Genomic DNA, 20,320 nt, shown 5'->3' on the forward strand with positions numbered 1-20,320 from the left:
AGCTGCAAAACCGTATAACGCTGATTTTTGTTGTTTGACTTCTGAATTAGTATTTATTCGGCGTGTTATTGTGTCTTAACTAAATATGGATATTTACCTATTTTAGTCTCTGTTTTCACAAACTTACATTCATCAAGATAGCATTTATATTATTAATGAAAGTAAGAAAGCAAAATATCTTAAATTATAAGCTAATATATAACAAATGACCAAAAATGGTACTCAGAGGTTATAGAAGTTTCATTTAGAATTAATTTCATGGCACTTGTAATTTGAATAACATAGCATTCTTACCGATGATAAAAGCTTCATAAGCAATGCAACATAATTTCTTAATAATGCACATGTCTAGGAACAATTTTCTTCAGTTCTTTTTTTAATAAGTATAAATTTTTCTTTAATGTACTGACCCAAATAAAAGATAGTCCCCTGGTAATGCTCTGCTGAAAATCAGGCTTTAGGTCTCTAGTCTAACATCTAAAAAATATGTTGATAATTTTTTTAGTATCTTTAAGCTAAAAGAAAATACAATGGCTCATATTTATCTCAAACAATGATTGATTCGAATATGAAAATAAATCTCAATTTTCTTTGTCTTTTAAAACAGCTTAAAATATTCAGGATTATTTTTTATGTAAGACAGTCTTATATTCAAACCAATGTGGTATTATTAATGCTTCAAAATTACATTTCTCATTAAAGATTAAAAATTCCATAAATATAATCAGTAATAAAAGAATAAATAAATTATATAATTAATAGAAATTACCAGCTAAGAATACAACCCATAATTTCTGTTACTTAGCTATGATTACAGATTTTTCCAAATGATTAAGCATGACAGAACTATGGCTGTATGCTTCTAGTAAATCTCTTATCATGCCTGTACTAATTATATTATTATCAATAATTAAATTAATGTATAGTATATATGTATATATAGCAGCCATACACAAGGTAAAAACTAAATCTACATTAAAAGATAACTTACTGATGCAAATGCAATTTACATAACTTCACTATTCATTGAAAAAGATGATAGCATTTCATCTTAGTATATTCACAGTTGATTAAAAATTAATGTACCAAATGAAATATAATGTGAAAAATAAAACAGTTAATATATTAGTTTATTCTTCCATTTATGATACTCATATGTATTAATCGACACACATTTTTTTTATTTTCACCATTCATTAATAATAGAGTGATAGTAAAGGTTTAGCTTGTTTTTCAAGTGACATATCTATAAAGAAGAATTAAGATATATTTCCAAAGAGACATAGGTACAAATATATATATATATATATATTTAGATACATCAGCTGCTACTATGAACACAAAGACATTTACTATGACTTACCATTTATTTTTCTTTTTTATATAATCTTTTTCGGAAAGGTTAATTAAATAAATCATAGGTTTGGATGTTAGGAAAAGATGCTTATTCAGGACTTCAATCTAAAAATATAATGAATTGATTAATGCAATCAAAGTTCTCAAAAAGAATCTTATACTACAGTCAAAAGTCGTTAATTCGGACACCCATAATTCGGAATGATCTATAATCCGGACATCAAAACTAAAAACTTTCTGCGCATGCGCCGCGTTGACACATGCGCAGAGACGTTCACGCGTGCGCGTAAGACCTTTTACGACTGCGCATATGAGTGTGCGCAAGTGCAGAATACGTTTTCGCGCGCGCATTTTATGTATAATGGACGTATAAGCTAAATAATTATCTATTTCAGTTAATGTTGATGATTGCGTTGTTCCTTAATTTTCGAATTACATCCGGCTTATTATTTTTTGCAGACTGTAAGAGCAATTTTATAAAAGTAAGCTTAAACTTTCGATTATATCAAATAGAATTTCCGATATATATTTGTTAATATGTAAAGGATCTAAAGCGAAAGTATGTTTTGAAATCCGAAATCTGTTTATCAATTTCACGCTGCTCGGCGGCGGGCGCGTAATGAATTGGAAGTTGATTTGTCAGCACTATCCTTATCTTCAGCGCAGATGTTTTTATTTTATTTGGCTTATAATTCCTTACCAAATGTAGTATTTCATCTCGATATGCTTCGTCTTTGATATGATTTAAAACAAGTTCCTCGTCATTATAATTCGCTTCCGATAGCGAAGAAAAGTGACAGAGGTTATTGAAAACAAAAAAATTTCGATTGACAAATTAGTCGGTATTCTTGACACAGCAATTATAGGACTTGAACAGCGGAACTTTGTAACTGAACAAGAAATTATGTCTGTTTAATAGAATTAAAGAGAAAGTATTATCACATGAAACGAAGCAAAACTTAAACAACTTACATTGAAAGAAATGTTTAATAAAGTAAACAAATAAATATTAAGCTTTTTCTTTTTGCAAATTTTGATACCCTTTAGATCATAATTGTTCTTTATTTCATAAATTACGGTTTCATATTTTTAATTTTATAATTTCTGCATGTCATCTTACGAGATTTAAACTGATGATCTATAATCCGGAAAAATCGATAATCCGGAATCGCCGAAGTCCCGACGAGTCCGGATTAACGACTTTTGACTGTACTTTACATTATCTAAAAACACAGTTTCAACAATGTCATGAATGTATTAATTTAAGTTGCTGAAGAAAATTCAAATCTATGACATTAAAAATTAAGTTTATTAATAATAATTATAACATTTTACTCCTTTAATATTGTGAGCATGTGTAAGTTTTTATTTGCTTTTAAAATGATGCATGCTTATATTCTTTTGTTTTCTTCTGAATGTGTATAATGAGCATTTTGTGATGTTGTAGCTTTATAGAGTCAAAAATGCATATTCATGTTGTTACTTAAATGTGAAACTACATTATTATATTTCAACATATGAATTAGCTAAGTTCTTGGTCATTAAGCTGACAACGTTGGCATAAAAGAATACATTATTTCTCAAAACCTGTTTTGGAGTCTCCATGATGATAAAAATAATGGAAAATTTCTAGGTTTCCATTCCTATTTGCAAGAATGTCATAAAAACAGGCTAGATTGCGGTTGGTAAGTCATGAATGGTAAAAGAGCTTTTGATCTTAAAGTCACTGCGACTTTAGCAAGATTTTCAGATTTATCCATTTTTAGTATTTATTTCAAATTTGATTTGTCCAATTTATTTCCTTACTGTAAAATTGAATTTATGCATTTTTCATTGATAAGGAAAAGAATTTGTTAACTACCTCTCCAGTAATACTGGAATTGTATTTCTTCTTCCTTTACTGGGTGTAAGAACTGAAATTTAAGTTTCAGTAAAGGTCCTTTCACTACAATTATGTTTTGCTTTCTTTAAGAATGAAGAGTGACAACTGTCTTAAATGGTAAAACATGCGTTATATTTCATAAACAGAATTCAGCATGGAGTAATTAATGGTATATCATAAGAGATCATAACTTACTATTTAGCAAAATAATGGCTGTTTCATCCATAAACTGCAATAGGAACTCAAAAATTAAAAAACTTACAATATTTCATAAATCCTTAAAAAGCACTGGAAATGCGCAGTGATTGTACCATAAATTTTCTGTATATCTTGATAACAACATGTAAATTAATACATACTTTTAAAAGCAAAAAGAAGTAGATGACTATGTTATATGCAGTTAGTTTTATTCTAGTTTAAATACATGATAAAATAGAATGGCTAAAAAAATTTTATTTTGCAGTTTTCTCTTATTAAAATACAATGTAAACAGCATGTGGTATTTTGGATAAAGGTAGAATTAATAAAGCAGTATTTTTCCGAAAGTTTCCCATAAAAAAGCACAAAGACACTAAGACAGTACTTTTAACTTAACATTGCTAATATATGACAAAATTATCATAAACATTAAATTTTACGATTCAGAGGACAATAAAACTCATTTAGAAATGACCCAGAGTCATAACTGATAAATGGCAATCAGGATAGAACCTTGCTCAAATTGTTCACTTATGCACCCACAAAATAGTTAAATGTATAAAAATAACTATCATAAAAAAAAAAAAAAAAAAAAAAAAAAAAAATTCTGATGTGTACACCACGACTTCCTTGCACGGAATATTAAATTATACGCATTTCTTCTTGCATTTCATTTAAACTTATTGCATTGAATTAAATCTACTTTGTTGATAGCACTAAAACACAATAGAATAAATGCACTCTTTAAAATTCACTGTATTTGTTTACCATAGCAACATTCTGGCATTAGGTTCACTTAACAGCGTTACATTTCATAATTTTTAATTTTAAAGTTTTTCATAGTCTTATTAACCAGAATTTTATTGTTTACATTTTGACAGGTTTTGCAGATGTTTTGTCTTGTACTGTATAGAGCATTTTAAATGTTTTATTAAATACAGTAATCTTGTAAACTATAATGATATTACTAAGAATTATACAAATACTGTTTTTAAATCATTAAATTTATTATACTGATAACTACTGGAGTGTTATAATCTGAAACACAAATCAACGATGGTTACACATTGTGGAATGGCAACAACTTTCAGAACTGGCAGTCTTGCTAGGCTTCATAAATGCTCATTGTAAAGACTAACTAGTAATTTAGTTGTATAACATGATGCTTCGCACCCCCCCCCCCCAAAAGAAAACGACTTAGCTATAGACATTTTTTAATATTTAACTTACTTCAGCAGCATTCCAATCGGCAAATCTGACATGTCTCTTCTCCTCCACAACTAAATGTTTAATTTTACATAGAACATCCTATAATATAAAATTAACAGATTTATAAAGAATTTCTGAAAATTATAATCTGCATTATGTGCTATTCAAAAATGAAATTTCCTTACATATTCTGGTTTTGACTTTTTATCACCACCTCTAATAACTGTCCTTTCAAGTTTGTCTACTATGTTAATTAGATATTCCTCATCTTTGAGTCGCAGTTCTTCATTAATGATTTCTATGTCTCGAACAGGATTTATATCTCCTTCTACATGAGAGACATTTTCGTCTTCAAAGCAACCTTAAAAAAAAAATTTTATTTATAGCTTTTAAATTTTATTTATAGCTAAAATGACTAGAAAATGAAAAGCTATCTTCAGCTGAAACGCATTTGATGTAATTGTTATTTTAAAAAAATTGAAAAGATGAAAAATTTATGGAAGTCTAGCAATTGAAAAATCTTAATTTTCTTGTGTGAGCACTGAAAATAACTGTAGAAGGAGAGAAGAAAATTGGGAGAAAAGTAAGCAAAAATTTTCAGGGAAATTTGGCTGTCAGACATACCAAGATGTTTAAAATAGTTGGACGCTTTTGAATATACTTTCAGGATTTCAAAGAATTTAGGTGTTCAAAGAGAAAATACTTGGACGTGTACATAAGCAAATACCATCAATTGAGCTTGTGTTAACAGAAAAGACAAACACAATATCATTGCAGATTAAAGTGAAGGGCGAATGGTTTTAGACTATATGGTTGTATAAATTTTAATTACATTATAGATCATCATATCGTAGAATCCCATGATTTCTCAGTCGAATTATTTGAAGATTCAAGAGTTTATCCAGTGATGTATGTGGATGTCACCTAAAGATATATTTTTTTCCCTTCTGAGAAAACAGTGACTGAGCAGTAAAGTCGCTAAACACTGGTAGTTCGGTCCGAGGTTCGAATCCCGGGAACAGGCTGGCTGCATGGGTATTTTCATGGTTTTCCCCATGTGTAACGTGTATATGAGCCAGTTCCCCATAGAAAGTCCTCCACGAAGGCATCCCTCCTCTTAGGCAGATAGCTCTAGTGTGCTTTGTCATAATTAAATAATTCAAAACCTCTTGATGAAACCAGTCTTTCCTTTCATGTCAAACCTTCAAAATGCTTAGCCTCTAAAGACTAATAAAGGCTCTGACCAAATACTGATGAAATGGATTGGATTGGATTATTAAGTTACAGCAAAGCAGGGCTATCTGGCTAAAAGGAAGGATGCCTTCGTCAAGAACTTTCTAAGGGAAACCAGCTGGCATACACGTTACACATGAGAAAATCCACGAAAACATTCATGCAACCAGCCCGTTTACCGGGATTCGAACCCCGGAGTGAACTACCAGTGTTCAGTGACTATACTGCTCCGCTGTTTGTGGGCCTTTATGAAATGGAAGGTGATAACTTTATTCAAAATGATTGTCAGAAATACCAAGATGTTTCGAAAAGTTGGATGCTTTTCAATATACTTTCAGAATGCCTAAAGAAAAAGAGCAAGAATGAAGCAGAATGCCTGAAGAAAAAATAAATTTTTGCGTAAAATTTAGTATTTGTTTTTTAATTTAAAACTTTTTAATCTTATGATATTTGACTCTTGCAATTTCAAAAATAAAATATTTGACTAAAATATGAATAAAATTTTAAGAAACCAATTGTAGGATAAAATTGTGTAAAGCAATGGGCACAATGATAAAACTGTTTAAATCAGTCTATGCAAGTCATCCTAAGTTAAAATGTCGGTTATACATCTCTCTTATTTATATATATATTTTCTGAAAGGAACATTGAAAGGTGTGTTAGCTGTGCTTTACTATATTTTCTCTTTTAATATATGCAGTTTTCAAATGCATCGTAGTCTGGTTTACAAAGTATTTTTCCGAAAGAAACACAATTCAAATAAATAAAATGAAATTCTGGAAGATGTATATTAATAAATATATTTAAATTGCTCAGTTCGAATGAATAAATAGAAAATTTTAAAATAATTATCTGAAGAGACAATGCAACACTATAAATTAAAATAAAAATCTAAAAATTGAAAAATTACCTAATATAGTAACTATGACTAAAAATACAGAATAAAGAAAACTATTTGAAAAAATAAATAAATAAATAAATAAATAAATAAGCGATGCACCTTTGATTTAAACTACACAGTTCGAATGAGTAAATAGAAATTTTTAAAACAGTTATTCGAAAGAAACCATACAACTTAAACAATTAAAATGAAATTCGAAAAAGAAAAAATATTTAAAATGATAACAATTATAATTAAAAATATAATATAAAGATCATTATCTGGGGAAAAAAAAAAAAGGGGGGGGGGACGATCGTGACTTTTTTCCACATCACGCACGAGGTAGAAAGAGAAAGGAAAATAGGTTGTCATATTAAGAAGTTTGCCAACTAAACTATTCTTGGCGCAACTGGAAAAAAAAAAAAAAAAAAAAAAAAAAAAAAAAAAAAGCACCAACATAAACTGTTGAATTTTGCCCCAAAATTTAGTATTTAGGCATAATTTGAGTCGTAGAATCGAAATATGAAAAAAAAAAAAAAAAAAAAAAAGCTATGCTATTTTAGAAAAAGTCGGATGTTGTGTCAAAATACCTATGTTAGAATAGTGTTATATATAAATCTAATATATATCCTAAGTCGTGCTTTCGAGACATAAAGAACGCAATTTGAATTTCGTGAATCGGCCCAGTACAACGGGAGATCCCACTTTTTTTTCTTTTTTGAGCAGTGTACATTACAGCTCTATGTAAAAGACTTGTGTGCCCTCATGAACATTTAACACCATTTTTTTCCCTCTCTCTCTCCCTCCATTCATTTTACGGTGAAACTGGTTTTTGAGAAATTTCGGGATACCCCCTTTCTTTGATGCCCTAAGATCTATGATGCAAATATATCAGTCTTACAGCTTCAGAAAAATCGATTACAATAATATTCGGTACTATTCTGTTTTGAGGGCCGTAAAAAATTGCAGCGAAAATGTATGCGCAAAAGCGCCAAATCTAGCGTACGCGTTGATTTCAGATTACGTAAGTTTATATATAGTTCTATATTTCTTAAGACGCCATTGAAATACTAGTTTAATTTTTAAATCCTTTTTTGATATCCTATGGATTTAACAATTTGGGAATTGCGCATGACGAAAAGTCGGCAATAAAATTTTGGGTAAAGTGCAGAATCACCCACTGCTTGACGCGTTTTTAAGAATTGCACATACTCAGCATCCATGTGCACATCGACCTATTTTCACTTAAAAAAATCCTAGAATTGCACAAAAATGGCACTGCGCACACTCTTGACTTTAGCTATGTACACATTGACCTATTTTCACTTAAAAAGTAAAAGAAAATTGACAAAAATCCAACTGTTTTTACCCTTGTAAAAAGCGGCAAACAAATAAGTGAGCGATTCTGCACTTTACCGAGAATATTTTCAAAGAAAAGGCATCATTCATTATAGAAAATTGCGTTTGAACAGCCAAGGAGATGAAATTATGCTTTAGCGATAAGTCGGTAGCGAAATAGCGATGCAGACATCCATTTAGTTATGTTTAGCAATTTTTATATAAATTATAATAATGATCTGAAATACTTATTTACTCTTATGCTTCCATTCAGTCATGTTTAGCCTTTTTCATATAAATTATAATAATAAAAAAGTATTATATGAAATACACCTTTCTAAATTTTTTAAAACATCAATCTTAGATAGTTATACTTCCTTTCTTGCCGCAATTCTTTTTGGCAGCATTGGCATCAACGATAATTTCGCGATTTTTTATGGCCCTCGAAACAGAATAGTACCCAATATTCAATAGGAAAATCAGAAAGGTGAATAAAAAATTTATAGGTTATTGAATTATTTAGTATTGTTAAATTTATTTCATGTAAAAAAATTTTTTTCACCCGATTTTTTTAATAGTTTGCTTATCAGATTTTATTTTTATACACAGTCTGGTTTTACTTCAGGTTTTGTTGCAAGAAGTCAGTTTAATAATTTTACTTCGCCGAGTGTTTAAAACCGCTGACTATTGGTAGTGTGACCCGGTTTGGCTTCGATCCTAAGCAAACGGTCTGGCAGCATGGTTTGATTACGTGGTTTTTCCAATGTGTAACAAAGACGGTTTCCCCACTAAGTCCTCCACAAAAGTGCTTCTCCTATTAGGCAAATAGCTGTTGTGGTTTTTCTCTATTAAAATAATCTATTCATTTTACTTATCTTATGGTTAATAAAGGGCTCTTATGATTGTTCGAAATTTAAGTTTCACATTTGCTTTTAACTAAAATAAAATAATTATGATTTTCCCCTCCATCTTTTCTATAAACGTATGAGCCATAATTGTAAATGACACGGCAGTTGATTCTTTTGGCTACAGATTCTTCGTCTCATATTCATTTCTCTTTTCGTTTTATTTGTTTATATATATTATGCTTATCACCTAACAGTAATTCCCGATCCAATTTTGAAAAAGACTACGATACGCGAAAGCCTCTAAATTTTACCCCTTTAACGCCCTCCAGATATGAATTACATGCACGCACTTGACACCTTTCAAGCGACGTGTATTTCATTCAAAATAAAGCTCCCCAAGCAATTAAATCTTATCCTATATCTATCACAGACCGCTGAGCTGTCACGCGAAACATAGTATAACCTATAATCATACTCATGACAAGTAACTAACTACGCTACGAGGAAAGATAGATAATGCAGTTTGTTGTTAATTGGTCGTCTGCAATAAACAAAGATGGCTACCCATAAGCCACGACCGTAAAAAGTAACATGACACGTTAAATGGAAGGTTGCGAACCCAGTTATTATAGTTTTAGAAACTGATATAATAACCCAAAATATTTTTTTTTCTTTCTCATCGCTCTCCATAGACTTTTTTTTTTTATTTGATTAGGAGAAGGTTTGAATTATACGTCCGAACTTTGTTTTCCAAATATCGAAATTCTATGCTGAATTATTTGATAGCAAGGTTTAGAATAACATTAAGGAAAAAGGAGGAATGAATGTAGAGACGATAAATAGTTCATACCTTTCTTTCAGCTAAAAGTTTCAGCTTTTTAATGATGGAATGTGATAAGGAAATTTCCACTTGTCGTTAAGTTGTTTGTTCTTTCTGGCGATAAGGTAATTAATTTTACGATAATGAAACAGCAGATGGTTCACGGTATGCATATTTAAAGCTAAAGTACACGTTTAATTACAGTCAAAATCTTCACTACAAACTAGAATTTCTTCTTTGGGAACTTAAGAAAAAAAAAAATTTTCTTCGATAAATGATCTTATCACCAGCATATATACATAGAACAAAATGAAACGATTTGTACTGTTAATAAATCATTCATCATGACGTAAATGCCTATTTCTTCTTTTATAAACATTTATCATTAAGAATTGAAATAAATAATCCATTCAATAACTGTACATATAACAGAAATCAAGGTAAGAACTTTAATTTCAATAAGGGAGTTAATTAACGGTTTTATTTTCTGTAGCATATTCAAGTTTAAACGTTTTAACACCACTAGATTACCTAAATAAAATAATAAAAAAAAAAAAAAATTTGGGTACTACTTTGGTAGACGGTTGCACGGATTTTTGACGATTTATATTGGCGCGGTATTTATAGTTGTCAGCCATTTTGAAAAATGCTGTTTTTACGTATTTTATGCAAAGTATTCGAAACTTTAAAAAAATAAATATCGTTAAAAATAATGGATTAATTTTCTGTTGAAAACGTTGTTTTTAAGATGGCTGGCAAATGTAAATAAATAAATTTACTAAGAGTATAAAATGCTAAAGTAAGGTTAAATTATTACTTTCATATAATAGAATAAAAACACCACTATAAAAACATTGCGCCAACATTTAATTGGATTAAAATATTACTTAAATTGAATATCGAATTAAAAACATCATATTAACTTTTAAAAGAATTAAAATATTAGTTAAATTTAAATACTTTAAAATAAGTTTTATAGGATATAATTGTTTAACATTAAAACATACATGTGGCAATAAATATCTCGGGAATTTTTGAAAACAATGTATTAATTTTTTAATAAAAATTGAAATATACAATTATAAAGTAAAATAAAAATATGTGATTAAATTTTTTTAAAGTCGTATTTTGATAACTACAAAAAAAAAAAAAAAAAAAAAAAAACACTTCATCTTGCATCTACATCTCTCGCACTTCATTGAAGAAGCAATTACCAAGGTTTCCTCCAAAAATTTAAAATAAATTTCCCCTGATTCTTTGTTACAATTTATAAATAAATCTTTGATTAGGAAAGACAGGTTGGCCAAAATGAGTTCTAAAAGGGCAATTTTTTTATTCCGATACGAATAATTCTTGTTAATTACCAATAACAACATTAATCTTTGACAAGGACATATCCATTCGCTTTGAAATCTGAGGAATTCGAAGAGATGAATAATAAAATTTTAAAATGGCGCAGTAATGCACAAATATTCAGTAACCAATCAAGGAGCTGATTACATCACGCATAGAATTAAAATTATTTAAATAATCATTCATAATAAATAATTTTTTTAAAAAATGTAAAATTAAATTGTATTTTAATATTTAACTGCCATAAATAATGTTTAAAACATTAGATTAAATTTATAGATATTAAAACTAATTACTTTTAAAATAAGGTGACGTCATTGATTACATCATCCACAAAATAAAATTTCATAAAATATCATAAACAAAATTTTTATTTGAAATAAAAATTAAATTGATTAGAAGCCATAAATAATATTTAAAACACTGAATTTATGCATAATAAAAAGCATTATTTTTTAGATAAAATGACAACAAAGTATCGGTTACCATAAATAACTTGTCCAGCAATGGGTTTACCATAAGTCGTATTACTCGCCAAAATCCGTGCAACCGTCTACCAAAGTAGCACCAAAATCTGATGTGTACACCACATGACTTCCTTGTACGGAATATTAAATTATATGCATTTCATTTAAACTTATTAAACTGAATTAAATCTACTTTGTCGATAGCGCATAAACCACAATAGAATAAATACACTCACTATATTTATTTACCATAGCGACACTCCAGCGCTAGATTCCCTTTACAGCGTTACATCTCATTCATTTTATTACTTGGTAGATCCGCAGTTTTGTTGCGAAGTATTTGGTCCGGAGACCTTTACTCATATATACCACTTGAGCTCCATAACCTGAAAACATAAAATTTTGGAAAAATCCGATAAACGGTAAAACTTCGATGACTTGAGCAATTATATGGGAAAAGAGGTCATTATGGCAGATGAATTCTTCTTGAGTTTAAAAAGTCCCGCCAATTACTTGTACTGATGGTCAGCTTCCTAGTATCAGTATATCTTGCATAAAAATCAAAATCTGAAATGTTTCAGATTTTAAATTACGTACAAAGGAGCATTTTTAAAACATTTTGTGTGTTACATTTACTTATTAAATATTACGTTCTTCATACTTAAACATAAAATTCAGTTCAACAGCAATATCACAAAACAGTTTTAAATTGAGCATATCTTTAGAATTTCCGATATAGAGAATCATGCGCTGGAGATAAAAATGTTTCTTCCGTACAACATTGCCATTGCTCGCTTTGAAATCTTTCAGTTTGTTAATTAAAAATTCGTTAAAGTTTTACAAAATAGGAAATCGATAATAAAACAAATTCCAAATTTGGTGTTCCACATGCCCATATTCATAAGAGGATTACGTCATTTAAAATTCGATGGCTCTATGTACAATTTATCCCAATGCGAGAAATATACATACATTTATGCAGATTTTTCATTATTTAATTTCTTTAAATATAACACAGGGCGATAATACTTTGTGGCAACAGTTTGAAAAGTGATTCGCCGTTTGTAGTCAATCGACGCAAAATCACAAAATGAAAACAATAGTCCTTCAGGGACAAAGCCCCTTTGGACTAAAAATCATAAAATAAGCACGGAATAATAAAAAAAAGGTGCTACTTTGGTAGACGGTTGCACGGATTTTTTGCGATTTACTTTGGCGCAATTGTAGGCGCGGTTTTTACAATCGTCAGCCATCTTGAAAAACGCTGTTTTTACGTATTTTACGCATAATAAAGTATTCGAAACTTTAAAAACATAAATACCTTTAAAAATAATGGATTGTTTTTTTTGTTGAAAACGTTGTTTTTTAAGATGGCAAGCAAATGTAAATAAACAAAGTAAGGTTAAATTATTACTTTCATATAGCCAAATAAATAGAATAAAAACATTGCGCCAACGTTTAATTGGTTTACAATATTACTTAAATTGAATATCGAATTAAAAACCATCATAAGAATGTTTAAAAGAATTAAAGGCTCTACTCTTACACCATAAGTCATATTGCTCGCCAAAATCCGTGCAACCGCCTACCAAAGTAGCACCATAAAAAAGTCCAAGTGATTATCTTTTGCAAAAGAGTTCGACCTAGGATCAAATTCACAATCTCTTGGAAGAAAAGCAAGGCACGGACTTAACCTGTTCGCTTACGCGTCAAAAAAACTATTAAGCTATCAGCGGTATCACAGACTCTAAAAGACTACTAAAAATATTCTAAAGTATTCACTTATTTAATAAAACATCACTCAGGTATATGTGGTAATACTCAGGTAACAGTCATTCTTCTTCAATAAGCCTAACTAAAATAGAAAAACATTTTCCTAATTCTATAAATTGTTTTGTTGCTACTTCTAAGAAACTAAACCAACAATAATTATTAGTGGCCGAACGAGATTAAAATAAAAAATTACACGAAAGTCAGTAAAGTAAAATTGAAGCATGTATAAAATAAAAACTACATTCATTTGAAATCCAACATTCTCCCACCTTAAGTTGTTGGGAAACAACTTAACCTATTAGAAATATTAAAAAAAAAAAAAAAAAAAAAAAAAAAAAAAAAAACTTAAAATTAAATGGAAAAACATAAAAGAACTGAATTAAAGTCCAGACATTTATAAAGTCTAGTCTTTGGATAGGCCTGACTTCTCTTCCACTCCTGGTTTTTACAGATTTTATATCTTTTTGGCTGTTTTCCACTGAATACCCTTCAACTCTAGCTTGTTCAAATCTTTTATTTTTTAGATCTTCGAACCAATTGCATGAAAGTTCTAATGGAAAAATTCTTTGTACGGGACGTAAAAGTTGTCCACTTGTAGTTTTCAATCGTACCAGTCTAATGATGTCTCTTCCAGGTAACAATTCAATAATAACAGCTAATGGCCACTCAGTACCTTTAACATTATCACTTCCAACAAGAATTACGTCTCCAAGTTTGATACTTTGTTCATGCTTCTTCGGATCATGTCTTTGAATCAAAAGTCCTAGATATTTAGATCTGAATCTTTTTCGTATATCCGTGATTTGTTGTTAACGATACTTTAATCTCTTGTTGAGGGAATGCTGATCAATCTCATCCAAATCAGGAACGCCTGACTTTCGGAAATCTTGTAAAAATGAGTTAGATAAAGGAACAAGTTCAGACTCCTTTTCTGAAACACAGGTAAGTGGACGAGAGTTAATAACAAATTCTGCATCACACAATACTGTTGTCATTTCTTCAAAAGACAGCAGCGATTTTTAAAAAACTCTTCTAATAATTTGTTTCATCAATCCAACTAATCGCTTCTTCAAAAGACAGCAGCGATTTTTAAAAAACTCTTCTAAGAATTTGTTTCATCAATCCAACTAATCGCTCCCCAAAACCGCCCCACTAAGAGGCAGTTTAGGGATTGAAAAACCACTGGATTTCCTAGTGGTGGTGTACTGAGCAACGACATTCTAATCAACGAGTTTCAAACAATTTGATGCTCCAACAAAGTTGCTTCCGTTGTCACAATAAACTAGAGAAGGACGGCCTCTGTGGGCAATAAATCGACGGAAACTCTGAAGAAAAGCCTCTGTAGACAGTGAGGAACTGACCTCAAAATGGACAGCTCTGTACACAGCACACGTATATATGCAAATCCAAGCCTTTGCTTCTTCTCTTAAATACACAGGTCCAGCCATATCAATTCCAATAATTTCAAAAATAGATGCATCTCTTAGCGATTTCCTGGTAATGCAGATATCGGTGCTGTTAAATTTCTCTTTGCGTATCTTAAACATGTAACACATTTGGATAAAAGAGATCTAATGACTTTTTTCACGTTTAAAATCCAATAATGTTCTCCTAGAATACTCAACAATATTTGAGAACCAGCATGAGAGTTCTTCTGGTTTTCTGTTATATTTAACCTTTTGACAGTCTGATGTTCTCCCGGTAAAACAAAAGGATGTTTAAATTCTCTGTATCCGTCCGAAATGTAATTTTTGTTCGCAGTCTAATAATTCCTTCTTCGTCCTTGTACGTTGCCAAAGATTCTAATTTTCTTTTGTTTAAATGATCAGAAAAGTATTCGTTTTGTATTAATAATATGACTTTCTTTTCTGCATTTTTGACTTCTTCATAGGATAACTCTCCAATAATTCACGAAGACTTTGCATTTAGACAATTAAAGATAAATCTTTTTATCCAAGTAATCAACTGTATCACTTTGCCATAGCTTGAAAATAATAATAATACCAACTTGATCCGTAATGTCTGCATCCATTTTTTTTTTCCATAAGTTTTGCAGCTACAAGTATGTGAGTAACTTAGAGAACAGATAGAAGAATGCCCATCAGATTTTATTTTTCTCTTTTCCTTATCTATAAACTGTTCACCAAAATTTTGTTCTGTGATGGGCCAGTTAGAAGAAGGTTCTAATAACCAAGTGGGTCTCTCCCACCATTTGCTTGATAACAGTTGTCTAGCGGAACATCCCCGAAAAGGCAAATCAGCTGGATTCTGAATCCCAGGAAGGTGTTTCCATGCAAGGGGATCCGTTAAACTATTTATCTCATTCACTCTGTTCTTCACAAATACTGTCCAAGATTCTTTACATTGAATCCGCCCTAAAACAACCGTTGAGTCAGTCCAATAATGCTGTTTAACATCTTTCCATTGAAGCCCTTCCACAACAGATGCATATAAATGAGCTCCCACCATAGCAGCCATCAGCTCCAATCGAGGGATAGTCATGGGTTTTACAGAAGCCACTCTAAGCTTGCTAAGAGATGAACTTGGACTTCTCCGATGTCTCCACACGAATGTAAACAGCTGCTGCGAAGGCCGAATGACTAGCATCACAAAACGTATGCAGAGAAATGTTTTGTCTACCTGAATCAATTGAAAAACACTGAGATACGGTGTCTTCCTTTGGCAAATGAAGTTCTGATAAACCAGCTTATAAATTCTTCTTTTATATTAGTGTTGACTAATGTTTGCTTCCTTTCCACATCTTTTGCAATAACAATTTGTGTATCAGCAAATAATAAAACAACTGGATCAACACCTTATGAGTGACGGAACTAATTATTCTTTTGGACAAAGTTTCAAATTTATAGCTGTCTAACCAGTCCAGATTTATCATCAGCATATCCTTTTTTCTATCCCATAAAAGTCCTAATACAGAAGTAAATGGTTGAGGACCATTATCATTGATGAACTGCCAGCCTCTCAAATTGAATTTTCCTTAACTCAGCGTGGCTTGAGACGTCTAAATGAAGGGTAATATATCCCATGTATCATTTAAGCTCGTTACCAAATTATACACATAGAAACTCAAAGGAAGAATTTTAACATAATCTTGATTATACCTGGAATCATTCAAATACTTTCCTAAATGATAATCTAAGACTGCTCCCAAATGAAAAGGGCTACTCTTTACACCAAAGACCAATCTGTTGTGTTGCATTACCTTAATTTCTTTACAATCGCTATCATTCCACCAGAAGAATCTCAAATAGTTTCGTTCTTCCGGCCGAACGCTCACTTGCAAAAAGGCCTTTTCAATATATGCAATAACACCATTATTTAATTTCTCTAAATCTCAGAAAAAGACTTGGAATGAGTTCTAATAAATTGGGACCGGATAACAGACACTGGTTCAAAGATGGAGATCCAATTTGCCTAGCAGACGAATCGAACACTGGACGTACTTTGGTAGTGCCATGTTCCTTGACTACAGGTTGGTGAGAAAGAAAGCGCTGGTGTGAAACATGGCACCATCTGTGACATCATCTATTATTTCTTATTCAGTCTATTGTTTAAAGACATCATCATATGTATCAAATAATTTTTTTGAATTTAGCCTTTTTGTTGAGATTTCAAGTCTTCTTAACGCTTTATCTTTGTTGGTAGGGAGAGGCAAATGATCATCTTTCAACGGTAAGACAACTTCGTACAGATCACCATCCTTAATTCTTAGAGTCTCTTGAAAATATTTCTTCATAAGAAATTCCTTTTCCTTTCGTGATTTTACTTCGACGGGATCGGATATTCCTAAGATGTCTAAGGAAAAAAAGGTTAGAAATATTGGCATCTTTCACAAACATTGTTACAATCGCAGGGGTGTTTGTGGGACCCCAAAAAATCCCCTGAAACTTTTATGGACTTACTACCGACATTTTGGAGTTTCGAGAAGGGGGGGGGGAGAGAAATGAAAAATTACAATTATGAAGTATTGAATGACCTAATTATAAAAGTTCAATGAATTACTTTTTTTGCAAAATTAATAACCATAAATTTTCAAACATATAAACTACTACATTTTATGTAAATATTTTAAATTACCTGAATTAATTCTTTAAAAAAATTATCTAATTTCTGCTGCTTTTTTTTTATTTTCTGGGCTTGTCTTTCTTTTGTGGCGAACTTCATAATTGCAGGAAGGTTGACTTTTATTTTCCTCATTTACAGTTGAAGAAATTTCCTCGAGAACTGCACATGCAGAGGTAGAAGCAGTTTGCTTTTCTGCTAATGTAGAAGGTTTTTCAGAGACTTTTATAGGTGACTCATCTGAAATACATGTTTTTAAGTCCTCTTGATATGTTTTCCAACTTCTGTTCATATTCAGTAAGAGATCTTTGTGAATTGGATCAGTCATTGGACTTTTTGAGCCATATATTTCACATGAGGTTTCTTTAGAAGCCATTAAATCATATTTAATAGTCTGCACTGCATCTAGGGAATCAATCTTAAGAGAGGTTCTATAGTCAAGTGACAAGTGTATCCATTAAGTTGAATGCACTTTCCACTAATGGGCCATGGAAGCAGCTAAGGCAGGCTTTGACCAATTTAGCCAATGTAGGATACTTATAATCATTTGTGAAATCATCTTTTAAATTAAAAACTTTAGACCAATATTTATCAATTGTACACTTGACTTGATTTCCACTTTCATCAGATGTGTAGAGCATTTCTTTGGTGATATCAATATCACTCTGGTATAACCTTATTTCAGCTTCTACTTTTGACTTTTCATTATCACTAAAAATATGGGACATAAAAGATGATAATTTTTCAAAAGCTAATATTGTACTGGTTTTACTTCTTAGCTCTGGATCTAATGCTGTAAAACTAATTAGATATGAATTTTTAAGGGGTAATTTCTGTTTCATATGCTGTGCTGTATTAGTATAAGCTTTCATCAGAGAAATTTGGAATTCTTTTGCTATTGGATGATTTTCTGATAATTTCTTCAGGAGAATGGAAGCTTCTGCACCAGTAAATATTACTTTGCTAGGTAGATGGAATTCTGGATTTGTGACATCAACCTTTAATAAATCATTATAAGATGTGCACTCTATATTTTCTGGCTTCATAAAAAAAGAGAAAAATTTTGCCATCAATTTATAAATACTGGAATGTATTAAATGAAGCATTGTTTTTTTTTGTTTCAAATAATTTAATATATGTGTTGAACTCTGGTAATACTGCTGAATATAATGCCATATGCAATAAAGTTTTGTTTTGCATAACAAATAACCCATTTAGTATTCTTTTTTTCTGAGCTAAAGCATCCTTTGTGAGTTGTTGGGAATGTAAGCAAGAATACCCCCCTTCAACAACTTTTTTCTGAGCTGCAGAAATATTTCTTTTATTGTATACAGTTTCAACATAAGAAAAATAATCCCCTTTATCAGTTTTATCCAAGTAGTGAAAATAAAATGCAATAAGAGCATCCCACAGATCTTTGATTCTTTCTAAAACATAAAATGTACACCCACCTATGGTCTGGTCTCTTCAAGGGCTTAAGTTTTTTAATGGCAAGGGATTCACAGATTTTGAAAAAATTTTCTCTTTTACTGCAGCTTTTCATATCAAAATAGATGTCATCAAACAAATCTTTTAAGTATCTATCAAAACATGAAGCAAATTTTTTTTCACAGCTATTAGCTGTGTGACATGTGTCACCATCAATATCTAATAAGTGGGGTGCTTTGTTTGATCGTAGTCTGGTTTGAACACCCTTTTTTTTTTCCACGCATGGTGTTACATGAGTCCATTAATACACTAATTAAGTTTGCCCATGGAATATTATTATCTTCAATAGTATTAACAACTGCTTTAAAAACAGCTTCTGAATTTCAAGATTCCATCTTTAGAGATGCAAAATGATGAACTACAACTTCATTTTGATTGTTGTCATAAAACTGCACGAATATTGCCAGTATACTTTCTTGAGCATTGCTAGTACTTTCATCCAAATTTAGAGAAAATGGAGTCTCCTTTAAAGTTTAAATGATATTTTCCTTAATAGTTTTTGCGAGCCCATATTTCATCTTATAACATGCAGTAGTCCTGGACATTTTCAACGAGTTTAATGCCGTCTGATCGCGGCTCAACTGTTTGCAGAGTTCAATTAAATTGGGAGCTACATTGAAAGAATGAGAATTCTCGGCAATAAACGAAGTTATTAATACCTCTTGGCGTGCTTTTCTTGTCACTATATCCAATGGCCGAGCATCAGTCTCCAGTAAGTCATCAGTATTTTTTGAATTAGCATAATTACTTAAAGTCATTGAATGTCTAATGCACTTTGAATATTTTATGTGCGTCACAGTTTTAGAATGATTTGTAAAAGCCTTGAATCCTTCCCCTCCCCATACTTCAGCAGTGAGTTACAAAAAACACAATATGCTTGTCCAGCAACATTTATTTTCTTGCACCATGTGCCGATGGTATCCCCATTACCATCTCTCCGTTCAATCCAATTCCACGTAAATGCATTCCGGACACCTTCTAATTGTATAATATCACTATTTATATTGAGAAATTTCATAGTGAAATTCTCTTGCGTACATAAATAAAAAAATATTTCAATAAATGAAACGAAAAATTTACACGTGCATCAATAAATGAAATGAAAATTTTACACAGCGGAGAAAAAAAAGTTGAGAAGCAATCAATGACAAATAGCTAATACGGCGAAAAATCCCCCTTCTCTATTTATTGGCGCCACGCCAGGAGATATAAGACCTTTGAACCCAGAGTCACGTGATTGCACATCTGGTCGAATGAAGTCTCTCCCTTTTTTTTTCTGCCACGCCTACTTGCCGAAAAGAATCCAGAAGAGAATGTCCGAGAACCGGGGGAATGAGTCATAACTCGCAATAAGGAAAGAACAAAAAAGAAGTTTTCCCCCCCTTTTCACGCATT

At 31.1% G+C, this 20,320-nt stretch overlaps 1 protein-coding gene across 2 annotated transcripts in view; it reads right to left on the minus strand.

The window, feature by feature from the left end:
* LOC118201142 (obg-like ATPase 1) overlaps nucleotides 1-20,320 on the minus strand; it is a 129,067-nt gene that overhangs the window by 22,191 nt on the left and 86,556 nt on the right. For both annotated transcript variants that reach the window (XM_085820561.1, XM_085820562.1), the window contains exons 6-8: nucleotides 4,831-5,006; nucleotides 4,667-4,744; nucleotides 1,364-1,461 (exon numbers count right to left, since the gene is read on the minus strand). In XM_085820561.1, coding sequence (XP_085676687.1) covers nucleotides 1,364-1,461; nucleotides 4,667-4,744; nucleotides 4,831-5,006 — 352 coding nt within the window. The remainder of the gene's footprint in view (nucleotides 1-1,363; nucleotides 1,462-4,666; nucleotides 4,745-4,830; nucleotides 5,007-20,320) is intronic.

The sequence above is a fragment of the Stegodyphus dumicola genome, chromosome 7, assembly GCF_044657685.1.
Source record: "Stegodyphus dumicola isolate Sdum_Otavi_A_Nest chromosome 7, ASM4465768v1".
Classification (NCBI taxonomy): domain Eukaryota; kingdom Metazoa; phylum Arthropoda; class Arachnida; order Araneae; family Eresidae; genus Stegodyphus; species Stegodyphus dumicola.